Source organism: Bos indicus x Bos taurus, chromosome 26, assembly GCF_003369695.1.
Source record: "Bos indicus x Bos taurus breed Angus x Brahman F1 hybrid chromosome 26, Bos_hybrid_MaternalHap_v2.0, whole genome shotgun sequence".
Classification (NCBI taxonomy): Eukaryota; Metazoa; Chordata; class Mammalia; order Artiodactyla; family Bovidae; genus Bos; species Bos indicus x Bos taurus.
Window position 1 is genome coordinate 37079346 of NC_040101.1, and position 20423 is coordinate 37099768.

General features: G+C 40.8%; 1 protein-coding gene across 2 annotated transcripts in view; it reads right to left on the bottom strand.

The window, feature by feature from the left end:
- Positions 1–11494, bottom strand: part of EXOC6 (exocyst complex component 6) — a 189916-nt gene extending 178422 nt beyond the window's left edge. The window contains exon 1 of one of the 2 annotated variants that reach the window (XM_027529582.1): positions 11299–11494. In XM_027529582.1, the coding sequence (XP_027385383.1) occupies positions 11299–11414 (116 nt within the window). In that variant the 5' untranslated portion in view covers positions 11415–11494. The remainder of the gene's footprint in view (positions 1–11298) is intronic. The other variant, XM_027529584.1, reaches the window with a different exon arrangement.
- Positions 11495–20423: the final 8929 nt, after the last annotated feature.

The following is a 20423-nucleotide window of genomic DNA, read 5'->3' on the forward strand; positions in this document are numbered from 1 at the left end:
CTGGTGGGCTATAGTCCATGGGGGTCACAAAAGAGCCAGATACAACTTAGCTACTAAGCAACAGCAACAAGCACTATTCCTTCTTGTTGCTGTTGCTTAGTTTAATTAATCCATAAAACCTTCTCACTAACTCTAGGTTGAAGTTAGCCCATTTATCCACTCTACCAACAACTGTTTTAATAGTGAGCACTTGTTTTGATTGGTTCTTTCTTATAATTTGAATTTTGTTTGTTTTTGTACTGTTGACACAGAACAGAAATACATGGCTGACTTCAGTGCAGGCTAACTTGAAAGACCAAAAAAGCTCTGCTACATCCATATGTTTATTCTACCAAGAAACCCTATCACAAGCCTGTTTCCACTGTCTTTTTTTTTTTTAACCATACTGGGAGGCATGTAGGATCTTAGTTCCCTAATCAGAGATCTAACTGACACCCCCGGCAGAGTCTCTTAACCACTGAACAGCCAGGGAAGTCCCTATTTCCACTGTCTTGATAGTACAAGAGAACCCATATCTTCCCTGGGAAATCTCACTTCCTCAAGCTGTGAAAACATACAGAAAAAAAAAATTTCCCAAGTCCACCAGCACTTTCATATCATGTTAAGGTCCTTAAGTTCAGAGATGCCCCCCTTTTGTTTTAGCTTTCCAATTTCTTATAGTTCCGCCTAGAGTTCTGCACGTGGCTGAGAGAAAGCTGGAGGGGTCTTAAAACCAGACAATGCTGAAGTTCTGAAGCCACTGAAAAGAGTTCAGGATGACTTAGAAAGGGTTCCAAACAGATCTGAGCCTAAGGCCAGAGTTTAATTAATCCATTATTGGTAACAATTAGAAATTAGAACAATATTAAATTGTAAAAAGTTAATTTCTTCAAACTTGATCTTTATACAGTTGACATTAAATATCACATCTTATAATGTGGTATATTCAGTTGCCTTGATAGAAATGTGCAACACAAACAGAAAAGGTTACCTCAAATTCCCTGAGGTTCACCATCAGAGTTTCACTGCAAGAAACTATACTTACGGGCTTTTGTTAGAGAGTATATAGTTTATATATATACATAAACTTCACCCATTCCTCTGGTTATTTAAAATTTTACTCTTGGGTCAAGTCAAATCCCTGTATCCAGACCCCAGCATTTTGGCCCTTCCCCCAATTGCTTTTTATTGAGTAGTAAGACAAAAGAAACAAATTTTTTTCTTGGCAGACTGAGTCCTCAATTGCTGAGGTACCATCATCCAGTGTTAGCACATCTGAGATGCAGGTTCAGCTCTTGAGAGGGAAAATCAACCTTTTGAAAACTGAACCTGAAACCAAACATAAGATCTGAGGACAAATTTTACGGTGTCCTACAAAGAGAACAGAGAGCCAGTTCTCTCTGCAGGAAAAGGCAAGCTATCTTAGCTCAGATGATGAGCAGGACCAGAATTCATTGCTCTAAAGAGTAAAGCAAGGTGAGGAGAGTAGGACATATGACAGAAGCCAGCTTCTTATTTGGCAATCAGCTTCTAATGGGGCATTTCTTTACAGTGTTCATTATCCAGACCTTTCCCCTCTTCTCTTCTCCAACCCTGATGCAATCTATCCAAACCCAGCTCTAAATGCCCTTGCCCTGGGAAACCAACCCTACTTACATACTCCTCACTCCTGACCTGTTTCAACACCTGCCCATAGGGATTACCTCAGCATTAAGTAGCAGTCTCTTCCCCTTAATTCAAGTTAAGATGGAAGGAAGTCCATTTACCACATCTTATAAAACAGCTCTAGCTGGTTCCCTCTATGACTTCTGGTAGATCTGTTAGTACTTGAAGTTTTTGGGTAAGAATTTAAAGTTTAATGTCCTAAATAGCTCACTATGTAAATTTTAATTATGGACATAGATATAACATGCACATTAATGTGAAAAAAGGCCTAAAGTGCTACATATCTAGGGACTTCTCTGGTGGTCCAGTCAATGGATAAGAATCTGCCTTCCAGCGCAGGGGGTGTGAGTTTGATTCCTGGTCAGGGAACTAAGATTCCATGTGCCACAGAGCAACCAAGTCTGCATGTGGCAACTACTGAGCCCTGATGTCACAACTGGAGAGTCCATGCAACGAAAGACCCTGTGTGATACCACAGAGAGCCTACACACCACAACTAAGGCCTGATGCAGCCAAATAAATAAATGTTTTAAAAAGTAAAGGCTACATTTCTAAGTCTCCGAAATAAAGAATTTCAGCTATAAACCAAAATAATCTTAATAGCTATTTACTGAGCACTATTTTCTAAGCCTTTTATATTATCTAATTTAACCCTTACTAATTCATAATTTTATTGGTAAATAAGGTAGTACTAATTTTACTAAAATCTAATTTCAGCCTTTGGGGTACTCTTGCTATTTCCAATTTAATTTGGAGAAACTGAGACTTAGAGAGATTAACTCACTTGTCCAAGGCCACATAGCTAGTGAGTTGGAGAAGATGGAGCTAATAAGCTGTTCTTGCTTTTCCTGTTAATAAAAAAGTCAGATAAGAAGACTGTTCTGATATTGTTTTACCCAAGGAATAAATGACTGTCAGTCTGGTCTGAGGAGGCTGGGGATAGTAGGGCACATTGGAAGATTGCACATGTTTGGTGAGTTATTTGGGGAGCAGTGGACATTGATTTCCAGAAATCCAGAAACCCAAAATTTCTCTTCAGGACTCCTGGGAGGGAAAAGATACCAGGAAGACTGACAGGGCAGGAGACGTACTCTGTGTCCAGTAGGAAACTAATCAGCAAAGTAAGGGTTTAATCTGTAAATAAAATCTTAGTCACTAAGAATTTATACTTTGAGCCACTTGTCTACAGACTAATAACCAACCTCGGGAAAGCCCCTCCCTCAGAAGGAGGCTATAGAATGTTGCTGCCCTGGTCTGGCATTTAAATGGGTTCAAATTCCAATTCATATCTTACTAAATGTGGGACCCTCTGTAAAAGGACTTAACTTGTCTTTGCTTCAGTTTCTTCAAGTGTGAACTGGGAGCAATAAAAGTCCCTGGCTTACCAAGCGGTGTGGGGATTAAGGAAGATGTGCTCGTGTGTGCTTAGTCGCTCAGCTGCATCCAATTCCTTGTGACCCCACGGACTATAGCCCGCCAGGCTTCTCTGTCCATGGGATTCTCCAGGCAAGAATATTGGAGTAGGTTGCCATTTCCTCCTCCAGGGAAGCTTTGCAACCTAGAGACAAACCCACATTTCCTGCATCTCCTGCATTGGAAGGCAGATTCTTTACCATTGCATAATATAATATATCCTTTACCATCTATTAGGTAATCCACTCCGGTACTATTGCCTGGAAAATCCCATGGACAGAGGAGCCTGGTAGGCTACAGTCCAAGGGGTCGCAGAGAGTCGAACACGACTGAGTGACCTCACTTTCTTTCTTTCACCATCTATTATATTAAAGAAGATAATATATGTATAATGTTTAGTCCAGAGCTCATCCAACATGAAGCATTGGAGGTGAGGATTATCTGACATTTGTTATTCAACCAAAAAGCCCAGAATTTAGCTTCCTCTTTGGTAAAATAAAAATAAAAAACAGACACAATAATGTTCCTTTTTCCCTAATCATTAACAAAATAGGCTAATTTTGTTTCAGAGCTCTCTGAACCTGAACTTCATTTTTTCTCTGAATGCTTGATTGGTGGAAACTGTCTGAAAGTTGTTCTTATTGTGGAGAGGGAGCCAGGACCTTGTCTTTAGGTTAGACTCTTGGCTCTGGATCCACTTTAGTGAGCCCTCCGGATCTTGCTTCTAAGTCAAGTGCCTCTTTGTCATCCTTGGAGACGATGCTCATCTTCTGAGACACACACCATGGTGGCAAACAAATCGTTGAGTCTGTCTTCATTTCCAGGCACAGGGACAATGTCTGTATTGTTCACCACCAGCCCAGTTACTATTTGTTAAATGAATAATCCACATGCAAATACTACTTCTCGTGTTATATTGTTGTAAAAGCATGTCTCCTGAGGTAGGGTATATCTCCACAGAGAGTCCCTTCCTCATTCCTAGGAACCCCATATCAGACTTCCTGATCTTTAACCTCTTGAGAATTTGCTATTATCATTGAGATGTTTCTTAAAGAGTTTAAGAGCCTTTGCTACATAACTGCTGAACTTTATCAAAATGCAGAACACAGGGTAGTCTTCATTGGCTCTAATCAATTAAGCCTTCCATTTTAGCCACTCTTTGGAGAATGCCTTGACAGCTGCGTTCCTCCAGCGTCTACCTTGGTACAGTGACCCCAAGTGGCCACAGTCTGTAAGTGCAAGAGAATGTGAACAAAGCCCTGCCAGGTCTGGGAGGATTCCTTCCTGCTGCAAAACTGTGTCCAGGAATCTCTTCCATATCCCACAGGGGAGAACAATAGAAGGAAACCTGAAATTGAAGCCAAATAAAATCAGTTTTTATGAAATATGGGCTGGTCCTCAAAGAAGTTCAAAAGTAATTAGCCCCAGGTTCTCTTCATTCAACAGTTGCTTTTCTTCAAAGCTTGCTGTGTGCCAGGATCTGTGCTAAGCTTTCAGACAGAGCTGGCTCATCCGTGTGGGGCTGAAGAAGTTGCTCTTGGGTTAATACTCTGCCATCACCATCCTCTGGACAAGGGGGACTCCATCTTCATTTCACATTGGTCCTGTAAATTATGTTACTAGTCCTGCCCTCAGAATGATGTCCAGAAAGCACCATTAACTTGCTCATTGCAAAGCTAAACATTTTAAAGTCCACTGAGCAATTAAAGAGTAATAGTATTTCCTCTGAATTCTACTCTCTCTCTCTTTTATCTCTCCTCAACAACCCCAACACTGGCTTATAATATGAACTATTTTCTCTTCTCTTTCCTCCTCATTGTTGTGTGTTTTTTTAATTATTATTCCTCATCCTGTTCAGTGCAACATCTCCATTCCTCACTCTTTCCTCATTTAGCTTTCCTTCATTGCCTGTTGCCCTTTCTGCTTCTCCTCTCACTTGTCCTATTTTTTTTCTCCTCTCAGCAAAAAAGATTTAGAAATGTAACTAATGTAATGAAATGATAATAACAGCTGATATTTACTCCCTGGCCACTTTTGTAAAATAGCATCCCTGGATCTCCCTATCCTTCACCCTGATTTGTTATTCTTCATAGAATTTATTACTGGTTTTTAATTTATTTTTAGCTCTCTTCACTAAAATGTCAGCTCCCTGGGAGCAGGGAATTTCCTGATAGGGCAGGGAATTTGCTGTATCAACAATACTACTGACCATCCTTGACCACTGTCTGCCACATCGGAGATGCTCCATAGATATTTATTTACTGAATGAAGGACTGAGCATTGTATGGCTCATGTATGAGCTGCTACATTAAATATACTGAATGCCTAACTTGTATAAGCCTTCTAATAGTTCTATCTATAAGTATAGAGGCAAAATTTGAACTGGCTCCAGAGTTCATTTAACTGTAAATAAATTCACTTAACTGTAAATAAATGAAACTATCTCCCTGCTTGGAATACTTTGTTCTCAAAATACAAAAAGAAATTTTAACTTCTCTCTAGTGTTTCCCTGAAGATCAAGCAGCTAACAGAATCATTTAAGTATTCAGTGAAAATTTGGCAACTACATAGCCCACTGTCATCAGGAACCCCAAGCTATCCTGGGGTGCTGCAGACATAGCAGGCCTCAGTCATAATTAGGCCCTTCTTTGGATTCTATTTTATATCCACAACATTCAGCACACTACCCGACTCCCATAAGACATTAGATGAGGTCATGATATTATATTAGTATCAAATATAAGCCTTAGTAAATAGGATTTTGAAAAAGGGATACCTCTCTCCCTTAAATATTTGCAACCAAAATAAAATTTACATTATTCAGTATTTCCCACCTGCCCAGAATTTCAAAATGTCATGAATGCTAATTTACTTCAACACTCTAAGTTATATATTACATTATGCTGAAATGTATATCCCAGTGTAAATTAAATATAATAATAATAATTGCTAACATTTATCAAGCATTTACAATGTGCTAGGCTGGTCTTGTGTTAAGCACTTCATATACATTAATCATTTGATACAGGTTTTATTATAATCCCCATTTTGTAGTTTTAGAAACTAAGGCCAAAATCAAACAACTAATAAATGTTATACTTGATCTTAATCAATATATTTAATGAAATAAGATTTCTATGAAATCTTACATTTCTGAAGATAAAAACAGCAAGAGCATCCTAGAATTCTACAGCTGAATATAACCAGTTATATTTTTTAGTATGTCATCCTAAGATTTTATTGTGTTTAGGTTGTTGGTGTTTTGTTGTTGTTGTTGCTTTAATATTTCCTTTCCTAAAAGCATGTTATCTTCATTCTTAAAAACATTAAAGTCAAAGAAACTACAATATCCTGTTTGCTCTTAAACTGGTAAAACTCCACGCTCAGCTTTTGGAAAAGAGCCAAAGAGAGTCTGTGAGTACAAGTGTAAAACAATTATGTTATCATAAAACAATTGCAAAAATTTCTTCTGGTACGTCATCATGTACAATTCTCTTTTCCTCCTATTTTTCCCAGCCCTCAGCAGGGCTTTCTTTGGATACCTCCTCTTTTTCTACCTCCCACTAACATTGCACTTCTCTTCAATCTCTTTATCTCTGTCTCAGCTCTTGCAAAAAATTTCTGAACTCAAATCGGTTCAGACATGTTAGAATTTTAGGACCTGTTCTAGGAGGCTAACAACAGACATGCAGGACCCCATGAGGCATCATGAGCCCAGGCTATGAGAGGATATCCATGGTGGGGGCAGGTCTAATGAGGGAGGCTTGGCAGCTGGAAGTTCTAGCATAAATATGTTAGGGTCCTGCTACTGTGCTGTCCTAAGACCGTAGCCACCAGCACTATTTTACCAGAACCACCCTCAACATGAGGATTCATATAACCACTACCAATGCACTGGAATTGATATACTAGTTGAAAACTATTAACTGTGCTTGTGCAAGGCAGCTGGTAATACTGGATAAGGCCCAAAAAAGTACTAGTCTTGTGGATTCTTAAAGCATGGCTCCAGACAGCCATTAAGCCTACCAGGGACACGCACGCCCCCTAGAGGGAGCAGCTGGCAAGGAGCTGGGCATGTCTAGGCCAAATGGAGGAACTGGAGTAAAAATCATAAAACCAAATGAGAAAATCTAGTGGAAATTACCATATGGTGGTAACATGATAAAAAACAGTAATGCCCAGGGCAAAAAGGATTAGGACAGCAAAACTAATTTCAGACCCCATCTGCTCATGAGTTTCAGCCTACCAAGAATCTGTCGGCCAGGAGATTTTGAATGCCCAAAGCAAAGCCAAGCTAGGGCAACCCAGGCACTAGCTGTAGATCTTTCTTTACATTTCTCTCTTTTCTTTGAAATTCAATCACTGTCTGCATGTCTAACATCAAATACCGCTTCTCCACCAATTCAATTATTAGAGCTACCTGATATGTCTTTATTGGGTATTTCATTGGCAATACAAATAAACCATGGAAAAATATAATGTCTCAGCTCCCCCTAAAACCATCTCTCCTTTAAATTTAATACTTCAGGCAGTGGTCTCATTTCACACATAGATGAAAACAAACACAGGATCTCAGGATCATCTGATCCTTTTCCACTTTTCCACCAAAACAGAAAGAAGACCAAAGGAGCTGACCCAAGAGCCCAGTGGGGAGGTCAGGCAGGAGACAGGATGGGCCACCTGGAGAAGCCTGCTCTTGGAGCAGCCTTGTATGAAATCAGGAGGTAGGGGAAGGAAGCCTGGGCAGGTGGAAGAGACGATGGCCACTGACAATGCTGGATGACTTGAGTCCCAACCTCAGCAACTCGCTCACGACTCCTCAGTGGAGGAGACCCATTCTCTCAGATGATGGTGAGGCTGAGAGTGACAGGAAGGGCTGTGGAGCCATTTCTAAATGACGCTAGTAGAACTCTTCTACGCGTTTTGAATCCCTGAGCTCTCTGAGCTCACCCTGTTAGAGAAACAAACCCCTGATCTAACCCTGATCTGAACACTGGCCTCAGAAACAAGGTGGGCAGGGAGATGAAGCTAACTAACAGTTTGGGATTTTAAAACAGAAAATGTCTGTGGGAAAATGCCTTTCTTTTGTGACACGGAAGAACAACTAGGAGAGCTCTTGGGTATTTTCTCTCCCTCAGTTTCCACGTACGAGGTTTCTCCCCTGCATTCCCAGCCCCATCTTCTCAATATCCTAACCTTCCCTTCACTGTCGCTCCACAAAGCCTCAGAGTAGGTCCTGTGAGTAGGTCAGAGTAGCCCTCCTGGTCAGTCTCCCTCCAGCCAAACTCTTTTTCCACCCTCTCTGCCTTTAGAACTTGTAACTATTCAAATCTATTCAAATACTTCTGCCTTTTCGTATTCCCTGAAATGATGACTTTCTCTCTGGACTACCTTTTTTCCTTTGTCTTGTTAAGACTATCATTAGCTCAGAAGCTCATACAAATTAGTTCAACAAATATTTATCTAGCTACTGTGTGTCAAGTATGGTAGAAGCTTCTGCAGAGGATACTAAGATATAAATATATAGTGCCCTCAGGAATCTTTAGCCTGAAAATGGTTATAGCACAAAATACATGTGAGCCTACATACACCCAAATGAGTCAGAATAAATGCCCTGAATTCTTTGGGGCTTCAAAGGATGAAGCACTCACCTGTGGTTGATGAATCAGAGAGACTTCACAGAAGAAAGAATATTTGAGCTGTGCCTTGCAAGATGGGCTGGATTTTGGCAGACAGAAGTAAGAGTGCAATTTAATAAAGAAATGGAACCATGAGAACCAGAAGGAAGAAAATCTCAGGGCATATTATCAAACAGTAAACACTCCAGTTTGGCCAAAATGGAAGTCCTGTCTTTATTTCCCAACCCTCATATTTGGCCATATGAGCTGACATGTTCCGTAAGAGGAGTGGACCAGAATAGTTGACATTGGAATATCAATAACATACATAGGGAAGTGCTGAAAGGCAAATGCCAGCCCAAGAAGTCTTCATCTCATCAATGATTACAGCAGTTGTTTAGGAAAAGGAATTTTGGTGAATATTGTCTCAATTAAAGGTTTGTTGGGGGACTTCCCTGGTGGTCCAGTGGCTAAGACTCTATGTTCCCAATGCAGGGGGCCCGAGTTCGACCTCTGGTCAGGGACTAGATCGCACATGCTGCAACTACAGATCCTGCATGCCACAACGGAGATTGATGATCCCGCAGGCCACAACCCAGACCCAGTACACAAGGCGGCTCAGATGGTAAAAATCCACCTGCAGTGCAAGAGATATGGGTTCGATCCCTGGGTTGGAAAGCTCTCCTGCAGAAGAAAAGGCAACCCACTCCAGTATTCTTGCCTGGAGAATCCCATGGATAGAGAAGCCTGATGGGCCACAGTCCATGAGGTCCCGTAGTCAGAGCTCTTTGTGAAGCTAACAGTGGGCAATCTAGGTCCACGGGTGGTGACAGGCAACACCTGGACGAAATATGTTTGCAGTGTCTGCTCTTGCGATGATGGGAGAGTGCTGTGACTGCAGATCTAAACTGACTCTTTCCTTTAGGAGACCTAGTACAAGACCCAGGACATTTACCCTCAGAACAGAAGGTAGGACACATCCAGGAACCAAAACAGGAAGTCAGGTCCAGTACCACAGCAAGACTAGCTGGTAGTTTCAAGGATGGATGAAGCCTGTAGATATTGGCCAGGGCTGAGAGACCAGGGGAGATGTAGAGAGGATCAATGGATGAAGCCTGTAGATATTGGCCAGGGCTGAGAGACCAGGGGAGATGTAGAGAGGATCAGGGGTTGAAGACTAAGGGCTCTGAAGCAACAATGGCAGCAGAGGCCACAGTAATCAACACATGTCCAGGCTTCCCTGGTGCCTCAGATGGTAAAGAGTCCACCTGCAATGCAAGAGACCCGGCTTCAAACCCTGGATCTGAAAGATCCCCTGGAGAAGGGAAAGGCTACTTACTCCAATATTCTTGCCTGGAGAATTTCATGGACAGAGGAGCCTGGTGGGCTACAGTCCACGGGGTCACATAGAGTCAGTCACAGCTAACACTTTCACTTTTTCAGGCTCCCTTTATTCCCCTCTCGTGTTCCCCTTTGACTTCTGACCTAGCCACCAGGCAGATGCACAGGTTTTAGAAGGTGCTGGTATAGTATAAAGTATGTTCCACTTGGAAAAATTACCAAGTTTCCCATTAGCGAAAAGCTTTGGTTTTTTTCTACCTGTTGAATAGGATAAAAAACACCTGCCCTTATTCATGGATGTCCATGATGCTCAGATAAAATGAAGGTATAAGTAACAGTTATAAATGGAGTTGTAATTATTTTTCTACTGTACCTACATATTGATCAAGAATCAACCAATAAATACCAATAGCTTCCAATACCCCCAACCCTACCTAGGCCCTTTGGAAAGATTCAGGATACATTTAATGCAAAATCAAATTTAAATTCAGATTTAAACATATCTGCTCCTGGATCTTTCTGAGACTAAAAAGACAACACCAAAAAAAAATCCTTTCACTTAATCTACAAATATTAGTCAACAAATATTTATTGACTGTCACTATCACAGTCAGAGATTGCCATCCTGTTCCCATACTGTTAAGTGTCAGATACAAGCAGGCAGTCAAAAAGAATGAAAATTTTTAAACTGCACATTTAACACAGAGATATATGTCTTTCATTTTAATTCTGTCCTTGAACTATGCAAATTAATCCTCATCTTACCAAAGAAACTATTTTTTAATCTTCTGTAGAAATAAAAAATACATATCCGAGAGCACCCCATATACCCAAGAGCAGCAACAACACAAATAAGCATTCTGTGTTTTTTCCTACAACTCACATCCACATCCACTCAAATATAAATGAGTTTCAATGATACGACTAATTGTTCTCTGTATTTTTCACTAAGCAGTATTTTAGAGATAACAAGTGAAACCTGATGTAAATAAGATGGGATATCTATTTGGAGTTGGCATGCAGCCCTTTTTGATCACTTGAAAGTCATTTCTATTTTTTAACCTTGTGGTGATGAATCATGAAACAAATATAATACAAACAATGTGGATAATTTATTCACCGTCATTTCTCTAAGGATAAAACTTCGAGATTAGGTGTATATAGAATTGCAATCATTTCTCAAAAATTATTTTTTATTGTTATAGAGAAAAGTATAAAAGACATGAATAAGACTACTTTATCACCACCAAAGAAGAAACAGCAAAATATAAAGGAGCCCTACCTTAAAGTAGCTTCAATGGGCAGCTCAAAAGACTGAATCTCAGCCAGCACATTCTCATAGGTTTGATCTGGGTCTTCTTCCAACATTGCTCCTGATTTTCCAGCTGCAGACATCATATTTTTTTAATGTAAGACAGTACTTTATAAGAGAAATGTAGTTGTATTATAATTACCACAGGGTCTCTCTGTCCAACCAGAGTAGCAGCAAAAACTGAGCTCACTGTCTGACTTCATGCTATCGAAATCCTTGCTTCCAAGAATGTTGCACAGCTGTTGCTGTCTTGTCTCTACTTATAACATTTTACTTATTATTAACCTTGACACAGTTCAGAAAGTTCCTGCCTGATGCCTGCTGTATTTATTTACTTGTTTCTCAAATACAGTAACCGCAAACTTTGATAGGAATTAGAACAATTACACTATAAAAAGTTATGAAAGACAATTGACTTGTTGAGGCACATATTTTAATGTTGTTTATGCTACATATGTGATTAAAGTTATACTCTCAGTTATTCCTGCACCTCTACCCTTGTTCCCACGAACTCAAAAAAATAACAACAAGAAAAAACAGTCCTCTCGGGTATGATTTTGAGGTCACTGGGCAAGCACTTTGGTACCCCATCTCTTTCATTTCTCCACACTCTTCACTGCTGGGTGAAGTTCGGCCATGATGGATCCATTCCTTTTTTTTTTGTCTCCTGTTCTAATACAAATGCTCCTGGAAGTGGTTGTATTTTATCCCTATCAGTTCCTTAGGCCTGACTGTGAGTGAGTTTGCTACATCCTTTTGATGGGAAGGGCAAAAGCATGAAGATGCCAGGAGGTTGAAGAGGGCTGGTTGCTGCTGAGAGGAAGAATGCATGCAAGAAGTAGAGGCCTAAAATATCAAGGGAAAATGTGGACAACAGATAGCCCCAGGTAGGCCTAAAAAAGTAAATAGGTACAAATTTCCCATTACACTCTGTGCCAGATCATCTTCAGTTCTGAGTTTAACCTCATGATTTCTTGTCCAGTACCACAGACTGCATATTTAAAAGAATGAACAGGTACTTCTCTAGTGGTTCAGTGGTTGAGTCCATGCTTCCACTGCAGGCGGCATGGGTTCACTCCCTGGTCAGGAAACCAAGATTCCGCATTCCACATGCCATGCAGCCAAAATAAATAAAGGGATGAGTCGTGACATTCTTCCATATGAGTCTATTTTTTTTAAGTTTTTATCCGATGTGGAAAGAAACTGAAATTCTTTGTCCTCAGAATGTACTGTTCATGTAATCACAAAGCACATGTTATCAATTGCATCAGTTTTTCACTTCTCCCTACGTCCATACCCTTACCAGTGCCTCACCAAGTGTCCCTTAATGCTCCAAGACTTTGGGCCTAGCCCTGCAACTCCTGCTGACCAATGATATATGAGCCGAAGTAGCAGTACTTGAGCTCTAAGCCTAGGCTTTGCAAACATGTTTCTCTTTGCCCTCTTACACCTCTGCCATTGCCTGAGAAAAACATGTCCTGGCTGGCTTGCTGGTCCAAGGAGGAGGAGAGGTACATGAAGCAGAGCCATCCCCATGGATCCACACAACTGCAGAGAGAAGCACATTTTCCCATCCAGCTGCAGCATCTGATACAGAGCTGCTCACCCCAGCCTGGGCCAGATCAGCCGTGCCCCACATCCCCACAGACACAGGAAGAACAACGAATGATGGTTCTTTGCAGCCACTAAGTGATGGATTATATGAAGCAATAGCAAACCAGTGCAGCATTCTTCACATCAATCCCACCAACAGGCTCAACTCTTAAACCCTAGTTTTCCTCCTTGGCAGAGTGGAAGAAATGCACCAGGAATATGCCATACACCATTTCCTCCAAGAGGAAGTAATCATGGCCTCCTTCAAGACCTGACACAAAACAGTAACTTTCTGTCTGTGTTAAAATCATTTATATGGGGAGAATGGCATTGAAACATGTATAATATCATATATGAAACGAATCGCCAGTCCAGGTTCAATGCAGGATACAGGATGCTTGGGGCTGGTGCACTGGGATGACCCAGAGGGATGGTACGGGAAGGGAGGTGGGAGGGGGGTTCAGGATGGGGAACACATGTACACCCGTGGCGGATTCATGTTGATGTATGGCAAAACCAGTACAATATTGTAAAGTAATTAGCATCCAATTAAAATAAATAAATTTATACTAAAAAAAAGAAAAGGAACAGAGCTTCTTAGAAAAAAAAATCAAAAAATCATTTATGTGCAAGGTTTTAAATTTATGGACTTCCCTGGTGGCTCAGATGGTAAAGCATCTGCCTACAATGCGGGAAACCCGGGTTCAATCCCTGGGTTGGGAAGATCCCCTGGAGAAGGAAATGGCAACCCACTCCAGTACTCTTGCCTGGAGAATCCCATGGATGGAGGAGCCTGGTAAGCTACAGTCCATGGGGTTGCAAAGAGTCGGACACGACTGAGCGACTTCACTTTCACTTTTCACTTTAAATTTATACCAAATTATCAGATTATCTAAAAACAGAATGTCTATTTGATTTATATTTGTATTTCTCTTAATACTTAATGCATTGCCCTGTAAGTGCTCAAGAAACACTCACTGAATGAATGAAAGATGGACAGCAAAACTACAGGCTAAGAGGTAGTTCTGCCTTATGAGGATGTGTTTGGTCCAAATGATGCAAAAAGCTGAGACTTCCAGATAGAATTGATCAGACTGTGAGAACACATAAATTCATGATGGGAAATCATTCTGGTCATGAGACAGTATTGGTCATCACTTTACTATATTGTAGAGAACAAATACACGGGTAAGGCCACATCACATACTCATGAACATATACCCGTGATGACCTGCTGCTGCTGCTGCTAAGTCACTTCAGTCGTGTCAGACTCTGTGCGATCCCATAGACGGCAGCCCACCAGGCTCCCCCATCCCTGGGATTCTCCAGGCAAGAACACCGGAGTGGGTTGCCATTTCCTCCTCCAATGCAGGAAAGTGAAAAGTGAAAATGAAGTCGCTCAGTCATGTCCAACTCTTAGCAACCCCCTGGACTGCAGCCTGCCAGGATCCTCCGTCTACCCAGCCTTAAATATAACATAGTTAAAAAATTGACTTTTATCCCCAAATAATGCAAATTTTTATTTTTAAAATTTTCAACCTTACAGAAGAATTACAAGAAGAATATCAGATAACCTTCATCTGATTCATCCATTGTTAACATTTTGCTACATTTGCTTTCTCCTTTTCTCTTTGTTTACTCAAGGGGATTCGGTAATGTAGGCATATGCTTTTAATACAAATAGTGATAAAATTGTGTTAATTTAAATAGAGTATTTTTAGAACAGTGTTACACTGTAAAGTAGTATAATTAACAAACCACAATAGCTTTGACTCATAGTTACTGCCCGACCCTGTTCCTACTGCATAGCGCTGTTATTCTCTTCCTGTATAGCCAACCCCACCAGGAGACTCAACGTCTTCCTGGTTGCCTCCATCCGCCCCTCAACTCTCCCCATACCTCCTCGACTCCCACCTGGCTCTCTTCTGCTCCTCCCACTTCGGTTAAGTGAATTTTTTCTCTGCCTCTTACTTTCTTCTAAGCCTTGTAAGAGGCAGGCTACAACTTCCTGTTTCCACTGACTAAACCAGCATCTTCCTTTTATTCAAAACTTTCCTTGAGTGCCATTTCCTGCCGGAAGTCAGCACAGATTGAATGAACAGAAGAGACTCTCCTCCCAAGAGAAACAGTCAGGAAAACAACCTCCCCTATCCCATAGCGCTGACAACAAATTCACCAAATAAGGGAAAGAAAGGGAGGTAATGGAAAAATTTTAAACAGCCATATTCCAAGATACCCATAAAAGAGAATGGGGAGTATGACTGGAATGTTCCCAGTCTCAACCTTTAGCCCCACCTCCCAGCTGCAGCTCAGACTCTTCTACTACTCTCTGGAGTCAAGTCTGACCACTGACGGGAGACAAGTACGTAGCTCTAGGCCAGTGACTCTCACTGGGTGATCCTGTCTTCTCCCAAACGTAGGGTAATGCCTGGAGACATTTTTGACTGTCTCAAGCTGAAGGTGGGTTGGAATCCAGTGAGCAGAGGCTAGAGTTTCTGCTAAATGCACAGTACAGTCTCCCACAACAAAGAATTATCTAGCCCCAAATGCCAGTAGTGCTGAGGTTGGGAAATCTAGCCCCCACTGGATCTTGGGGACACACCACCAAGCTATGCCCTGATCCTGGGCCCCTCTGTAAGCATTTTTTTTTTTCTTCTCTGTGACTGAGTCTTTGTTTTATTAATCTGCTAGGAACACTCTAGAATTAGAAACTGACTCTTCTTTTAAAAGTAAGTTTATTATTAAAAAAGAAAAATCTTGGTCAGTTTTTGCATCCCTCCCTCAGCAAAACTGGAATCCCACCTTCTAACACTGCATTGGAACCACCAATGGGAAACATTATGCTCATGGGTGTCACTGGCACAGGTGCCCCTTTTGCAATTTGCAGTCTCTTGGAATTACCTGGTAGCCTGGGGGCAAGGCAGGGGTGGCTGAAAGGTAGAAGGTACCCTAAAGAGGTGGACTAGCCTGACAATTCTCACCAAGAGAAATGGTTCAGTTCTCTTCAGAGCTGAAATCTGAGTTCCACCCTTTCACTCCTACTCCATTCTTTCCTGAAGAGGTAGTTTCCTCACTTTTATAGGTAATTCTTACACCTCTGTATGTTTTGATGGGTCCAGGAAAAAAAAAAAGACTTGGCTACCTAGGAATAGAAGAGAATTTCATAATATAATAAAAGGAGTCTATCTAAAAAAAAAGAACCAACCCTGACCAGACTTCCCTGGTGGTGCAGTGGATAAGAATCTGCCTACCAATGCAAGGGACACAGATTCCATCCCTGGTCTGAGAAGATCCCACATGTGGTGGAGCAACTCAGCCCATGTGCCACTGAGCCTCTGCTCTAGAGCCTAGAAGCCACAACTAGTGAAGCCCATGCACCTGGAGCCTGTGCTCTGCAGCAAGAGAAGTCCAAACACTGAAACTAGAGAATAGCCCCAGTTTGCAGCAACTAGAGAAAAGCTGGAGCAGCAGCAAAGACCCAGCACAGCCAAAAATTAAATAAAACAAACAAGTCTCTTGGATTGCAAGGAGATCAAACCAGTCAATCCTAGAGGAAATCAACCCTGAATATCATTGGAGGGACTGATGCTGAGGCTACAGCTCCAATACTTTGACCACATGATGGGAAGAGCCAACTCATTGGAAAAGTTCCTGATGCTGGGAAAGATGGAAGGCAGGAAGAGAAGGGGATGATAGAAGATGAGATGGTTGGATGGCATCACTGACTCAACGGACATGAGTTTGAGCAAGCTCCAGGAGATGGTGAAGGACAGGGAAGTCTGGCATGCTGCGTCCATGGGGTACACGACTGAGTGACTGAAAACAGCAACAATACAAACAAACCTCGTTAACATCTTACTTGGTGACAAAATGTTAAACATTGGACTCCTCAGTTCAGGGAAACAACAATCGTTAGCTCTATTTGAAACTGACCTGGAAGTCCTAGTGATAAGGCAAGATAAAGAAATAAAAGATATAAAGATTGGTAAGAAAAAAGAAAAATTGACATTTGCAGAATCCACAGTTGTATTATATAAATACAACAAATATCTAGGAAGCTGATGTGCTAACCAGGACTTGAGAGTCTATTGGGCCACAACTGAAAGTGCTAACAGGATTTTAAAATACTAGGGAATGACACGGCCCAAGATTTCAGAAAGGCAGAATGAGGATTTCCGATCCCAGTGGAGCCAGAGGTCAGAATTGAGTTAGGGATCTATAAGATGAGCAAAAACACAAGAAAATCTAGAGCAGCCTGGATGGGTGGGAACGCCTGAATGGTTACCTAGGATGACCTTTAGCTTTTGCAGGTACTATATAAAGTCATCTGGTGTGGTGAGTGGATACGCTAGCTTTTAGGGTTGGGGTGAGGCCACAAGTTGCAGCAGCTCTTTGTATGTCATAAGACCTACATAACTGACCTTTCACATCTGACTCGCTGCCTTACCATACACGTCTGACAGTGGAACTTGAAACACAGGGACACTGCCTAGGCATAAGACCTGAGCACAAGAATTTCCACTTCCTCCCCCATAAAACTCAACATGTGAGCATCTAAACTCCACAACAGTGACTTGTGTTTATCTGTTCCTCCCTTCCCCTACCTGGTATCTTCTCTGCCCAGCAAAACACTGGTTTAATTTTAAATCTTCAAAAAGAAAAAAAAAAACACTTCAGCACTATTATTTTCAGGAGACTCTGAGGAACATGTTTTGTTATTTGAAAGTTAGTTTTTTAAGGAAAAAATCTATGCCATCCAAAATAGTGTTTCCAGAAAGCCATTCTATATATTTTTTCCTATCATCTTCAAAATTCAGGATGTAAAATTTCATTACAAAAGGGATTTTGGTCCTTTAATGAATCTGTGTTTTCTCAATAAACTGTAGTGGCTACTGTTCTTTAAAGGATAGTTTTTATACTGGCTGTACTGCACAGCTTACAGGATCTTAGTTCCCCAAGCAGGGATTGAACCGCAACCCTCAGCAATGAGAACATGGAGTCCTAACCACAGGCCCTCCAGGGAATTCCCAAGAATAACATTTCTGAGTAATTAAAAAAAATTTTTTTAATATTTTCTAAATTTCTGACATAACTCATCATATTTTTCTGTTTATAAACTCATAGAAGAGATGGTGTTTCCATGAATATCGTATCATTACTATTATCTGAACTTCTAATCCCTGGAACACGCCCTGGTTCTGTACACTTCAGAACCTTTATTTATACATGCTGCTTCCTTTATCTAGAATACCCTCCCTTTCTTGTATGGAACATGGAAATAATAACAGTATCACTGACCTCATATGGTCGTTGTAAAGATTACAACGACCTTTTGAGCATGTTGACTTTTTGAGCACAGACTTTTGGGCCTTTATTAGGGAGAGCACTCTGGAGAGTGTTTGGCACATGAATATCAGTGTCAGCTGTTACTGTCAGTACTGTTTCAAGGCCTTGTTCAAATGCCACCTGGTTGTATAGAATGATTGGCTACTATCTCCCATAAGCCTTTTGAATATATTTTTCTGTTAAACACTTATCAACCTTATTGGACTATAAGCTACACCAGAGCAAGGAATGTGCTTTATGGTTCTTTATATTCCGAGCGTTTAGCAAGGTGTATGATGGTCCGGTATGAACAGAAGACTTCAGTGGGAATGACGAATATAAACATGAGTAGTGTTTATATTAATTAAATGGACTTTTTCAATATGACAAGGAAATTCTGGATTAATTGTTGTAACTAACTGCGATTATTCCTTTTCCTTTTCTTTATGCAAATCCGGGATTTCATTAAGAAAAGGGAAAGCTAAAATCATTTTTCTGAGTTCTCAGTAAACATACTTGCAATGGTAGAAATAGCTTCCCCAAGTAAATACTTGAACCTTATACCTCTTATGTTTGTTATGTGAGGGTTTTCTGATTGCAAAATTTTAGGGCACCCTTGTTGATCTTTTCCAGAGTAAATCTTAAACATTTTCATCCGGGCCAATAGAGAATCAACATCAGCAGTCCCATTGTCACAGAGCTGAATTATGGCGCTACCTAGTGGTCAAATTTTGGCACAGATTTCGCTGAAACTGGCTCAGGCTTTTCTAGGTTTTAATTTTAGTTTTTTACATTGGCAATTGTTAAATGTCATCAGAAATCACTAAATATCTTGCTCTGTTTTTCCTGGTGTTTCTGAAAACTGTTCTATCTGTCGTTTATCCTCCGTTCTCCTAGTTCACACCTCTTCAGCAGAACTAAGAAGACATTCGGCAAGGTCGGTTATCAAGCTGCCAAAGTTAGCCCCTTTCTCCCTCAGAAAAACCTGGATCTTGACCGTCAGATTTCAGGACACAACTTTTTTGGGCTGTGATGTGAGAGGATAGGTCACCGTGTGCCCCATCTGAGTCCACGCACGTCTGGCAGGCAGCCCGTGGCAAGTACACCCTTCTTGCACACATTCTTCTAAACAATCATCTCTTTTCCCTCTTTTGAAACCAAACAATTCCCTCAAAAATACGGTTTGAGGCATAAAATAGGAAATAGTACTGAGCAAGCGGAAATGTTTTGCTTTAAATACTGAAGCCATTTGTTTACATTAAGAAATAGTCTGCATTCAAAGCCCATAATTGAAAAGAAACATGAATCATCAATCACAAGGAGACTTCATAGATAAGAAATAGGTGCTGGCCTGAACAATTGTATTAAATATGAACAACACTTCTTGGCAGCTTTTGCTGAGTCATTTTTCAGGAAGTGGGCTGTCCAGAAAGATTTCTACAAGAGGAACAATTGACAATATTTTCATATTAATAACCTGCAGTGACTTTATTGTTCTCAAAACTTTTGTTAATAAGTATTTTCCTGTTCAGCCAAAAAAAAAAAAATGAATCAAAAGACAAAGCTTAATCTGATTTATTTTTATATGTTTGGAATTCTTTTCTTCTGTAAGTGATATTAAATATATTTAAATAAGAGTTATAAAACATCCTCATTCATATAATATCAGGAAATATTTTATTCTGAATCTTTTTTGTTTTTTTAAAGCATATGTGCTATAGTATATACTGGGCTCATTCCTTAGAGTGATTCCAAATAATCATTTTGGATTCAAATTCCTTTCAAGGCAGTGGCCATGAAAGGTTTGAAGACTCTGAGAGTTCTCTCGGTTACCCTCCTCAGATAAGGGACAATCAGGGTGGGCTCCTGGAAGCCAACTAAAAGATTGGGCCATTCATACAAAGTCCCCTCAGAAAACTCCAGTAAAACCAGAGAAGACAGACAGGGTCAGTGAGTTCCCTGGAGACTCCCAGGTAGACATATTTGGTGGTCCTGTGCGCCAGCACTGAGACTCTCTCTCTCTTAGTCTGTGACAAAGGGCTGAGGTCATCTGCCCACCAAGGGGACAGTAAATTGAAAAATAAGATCATTGTATGATTATGATTTCTGTTAGTATAAAAAATGATCATGCTTGTGGCCCTGACTTAACACAAATATATCTCCCACAACCTGCCCCC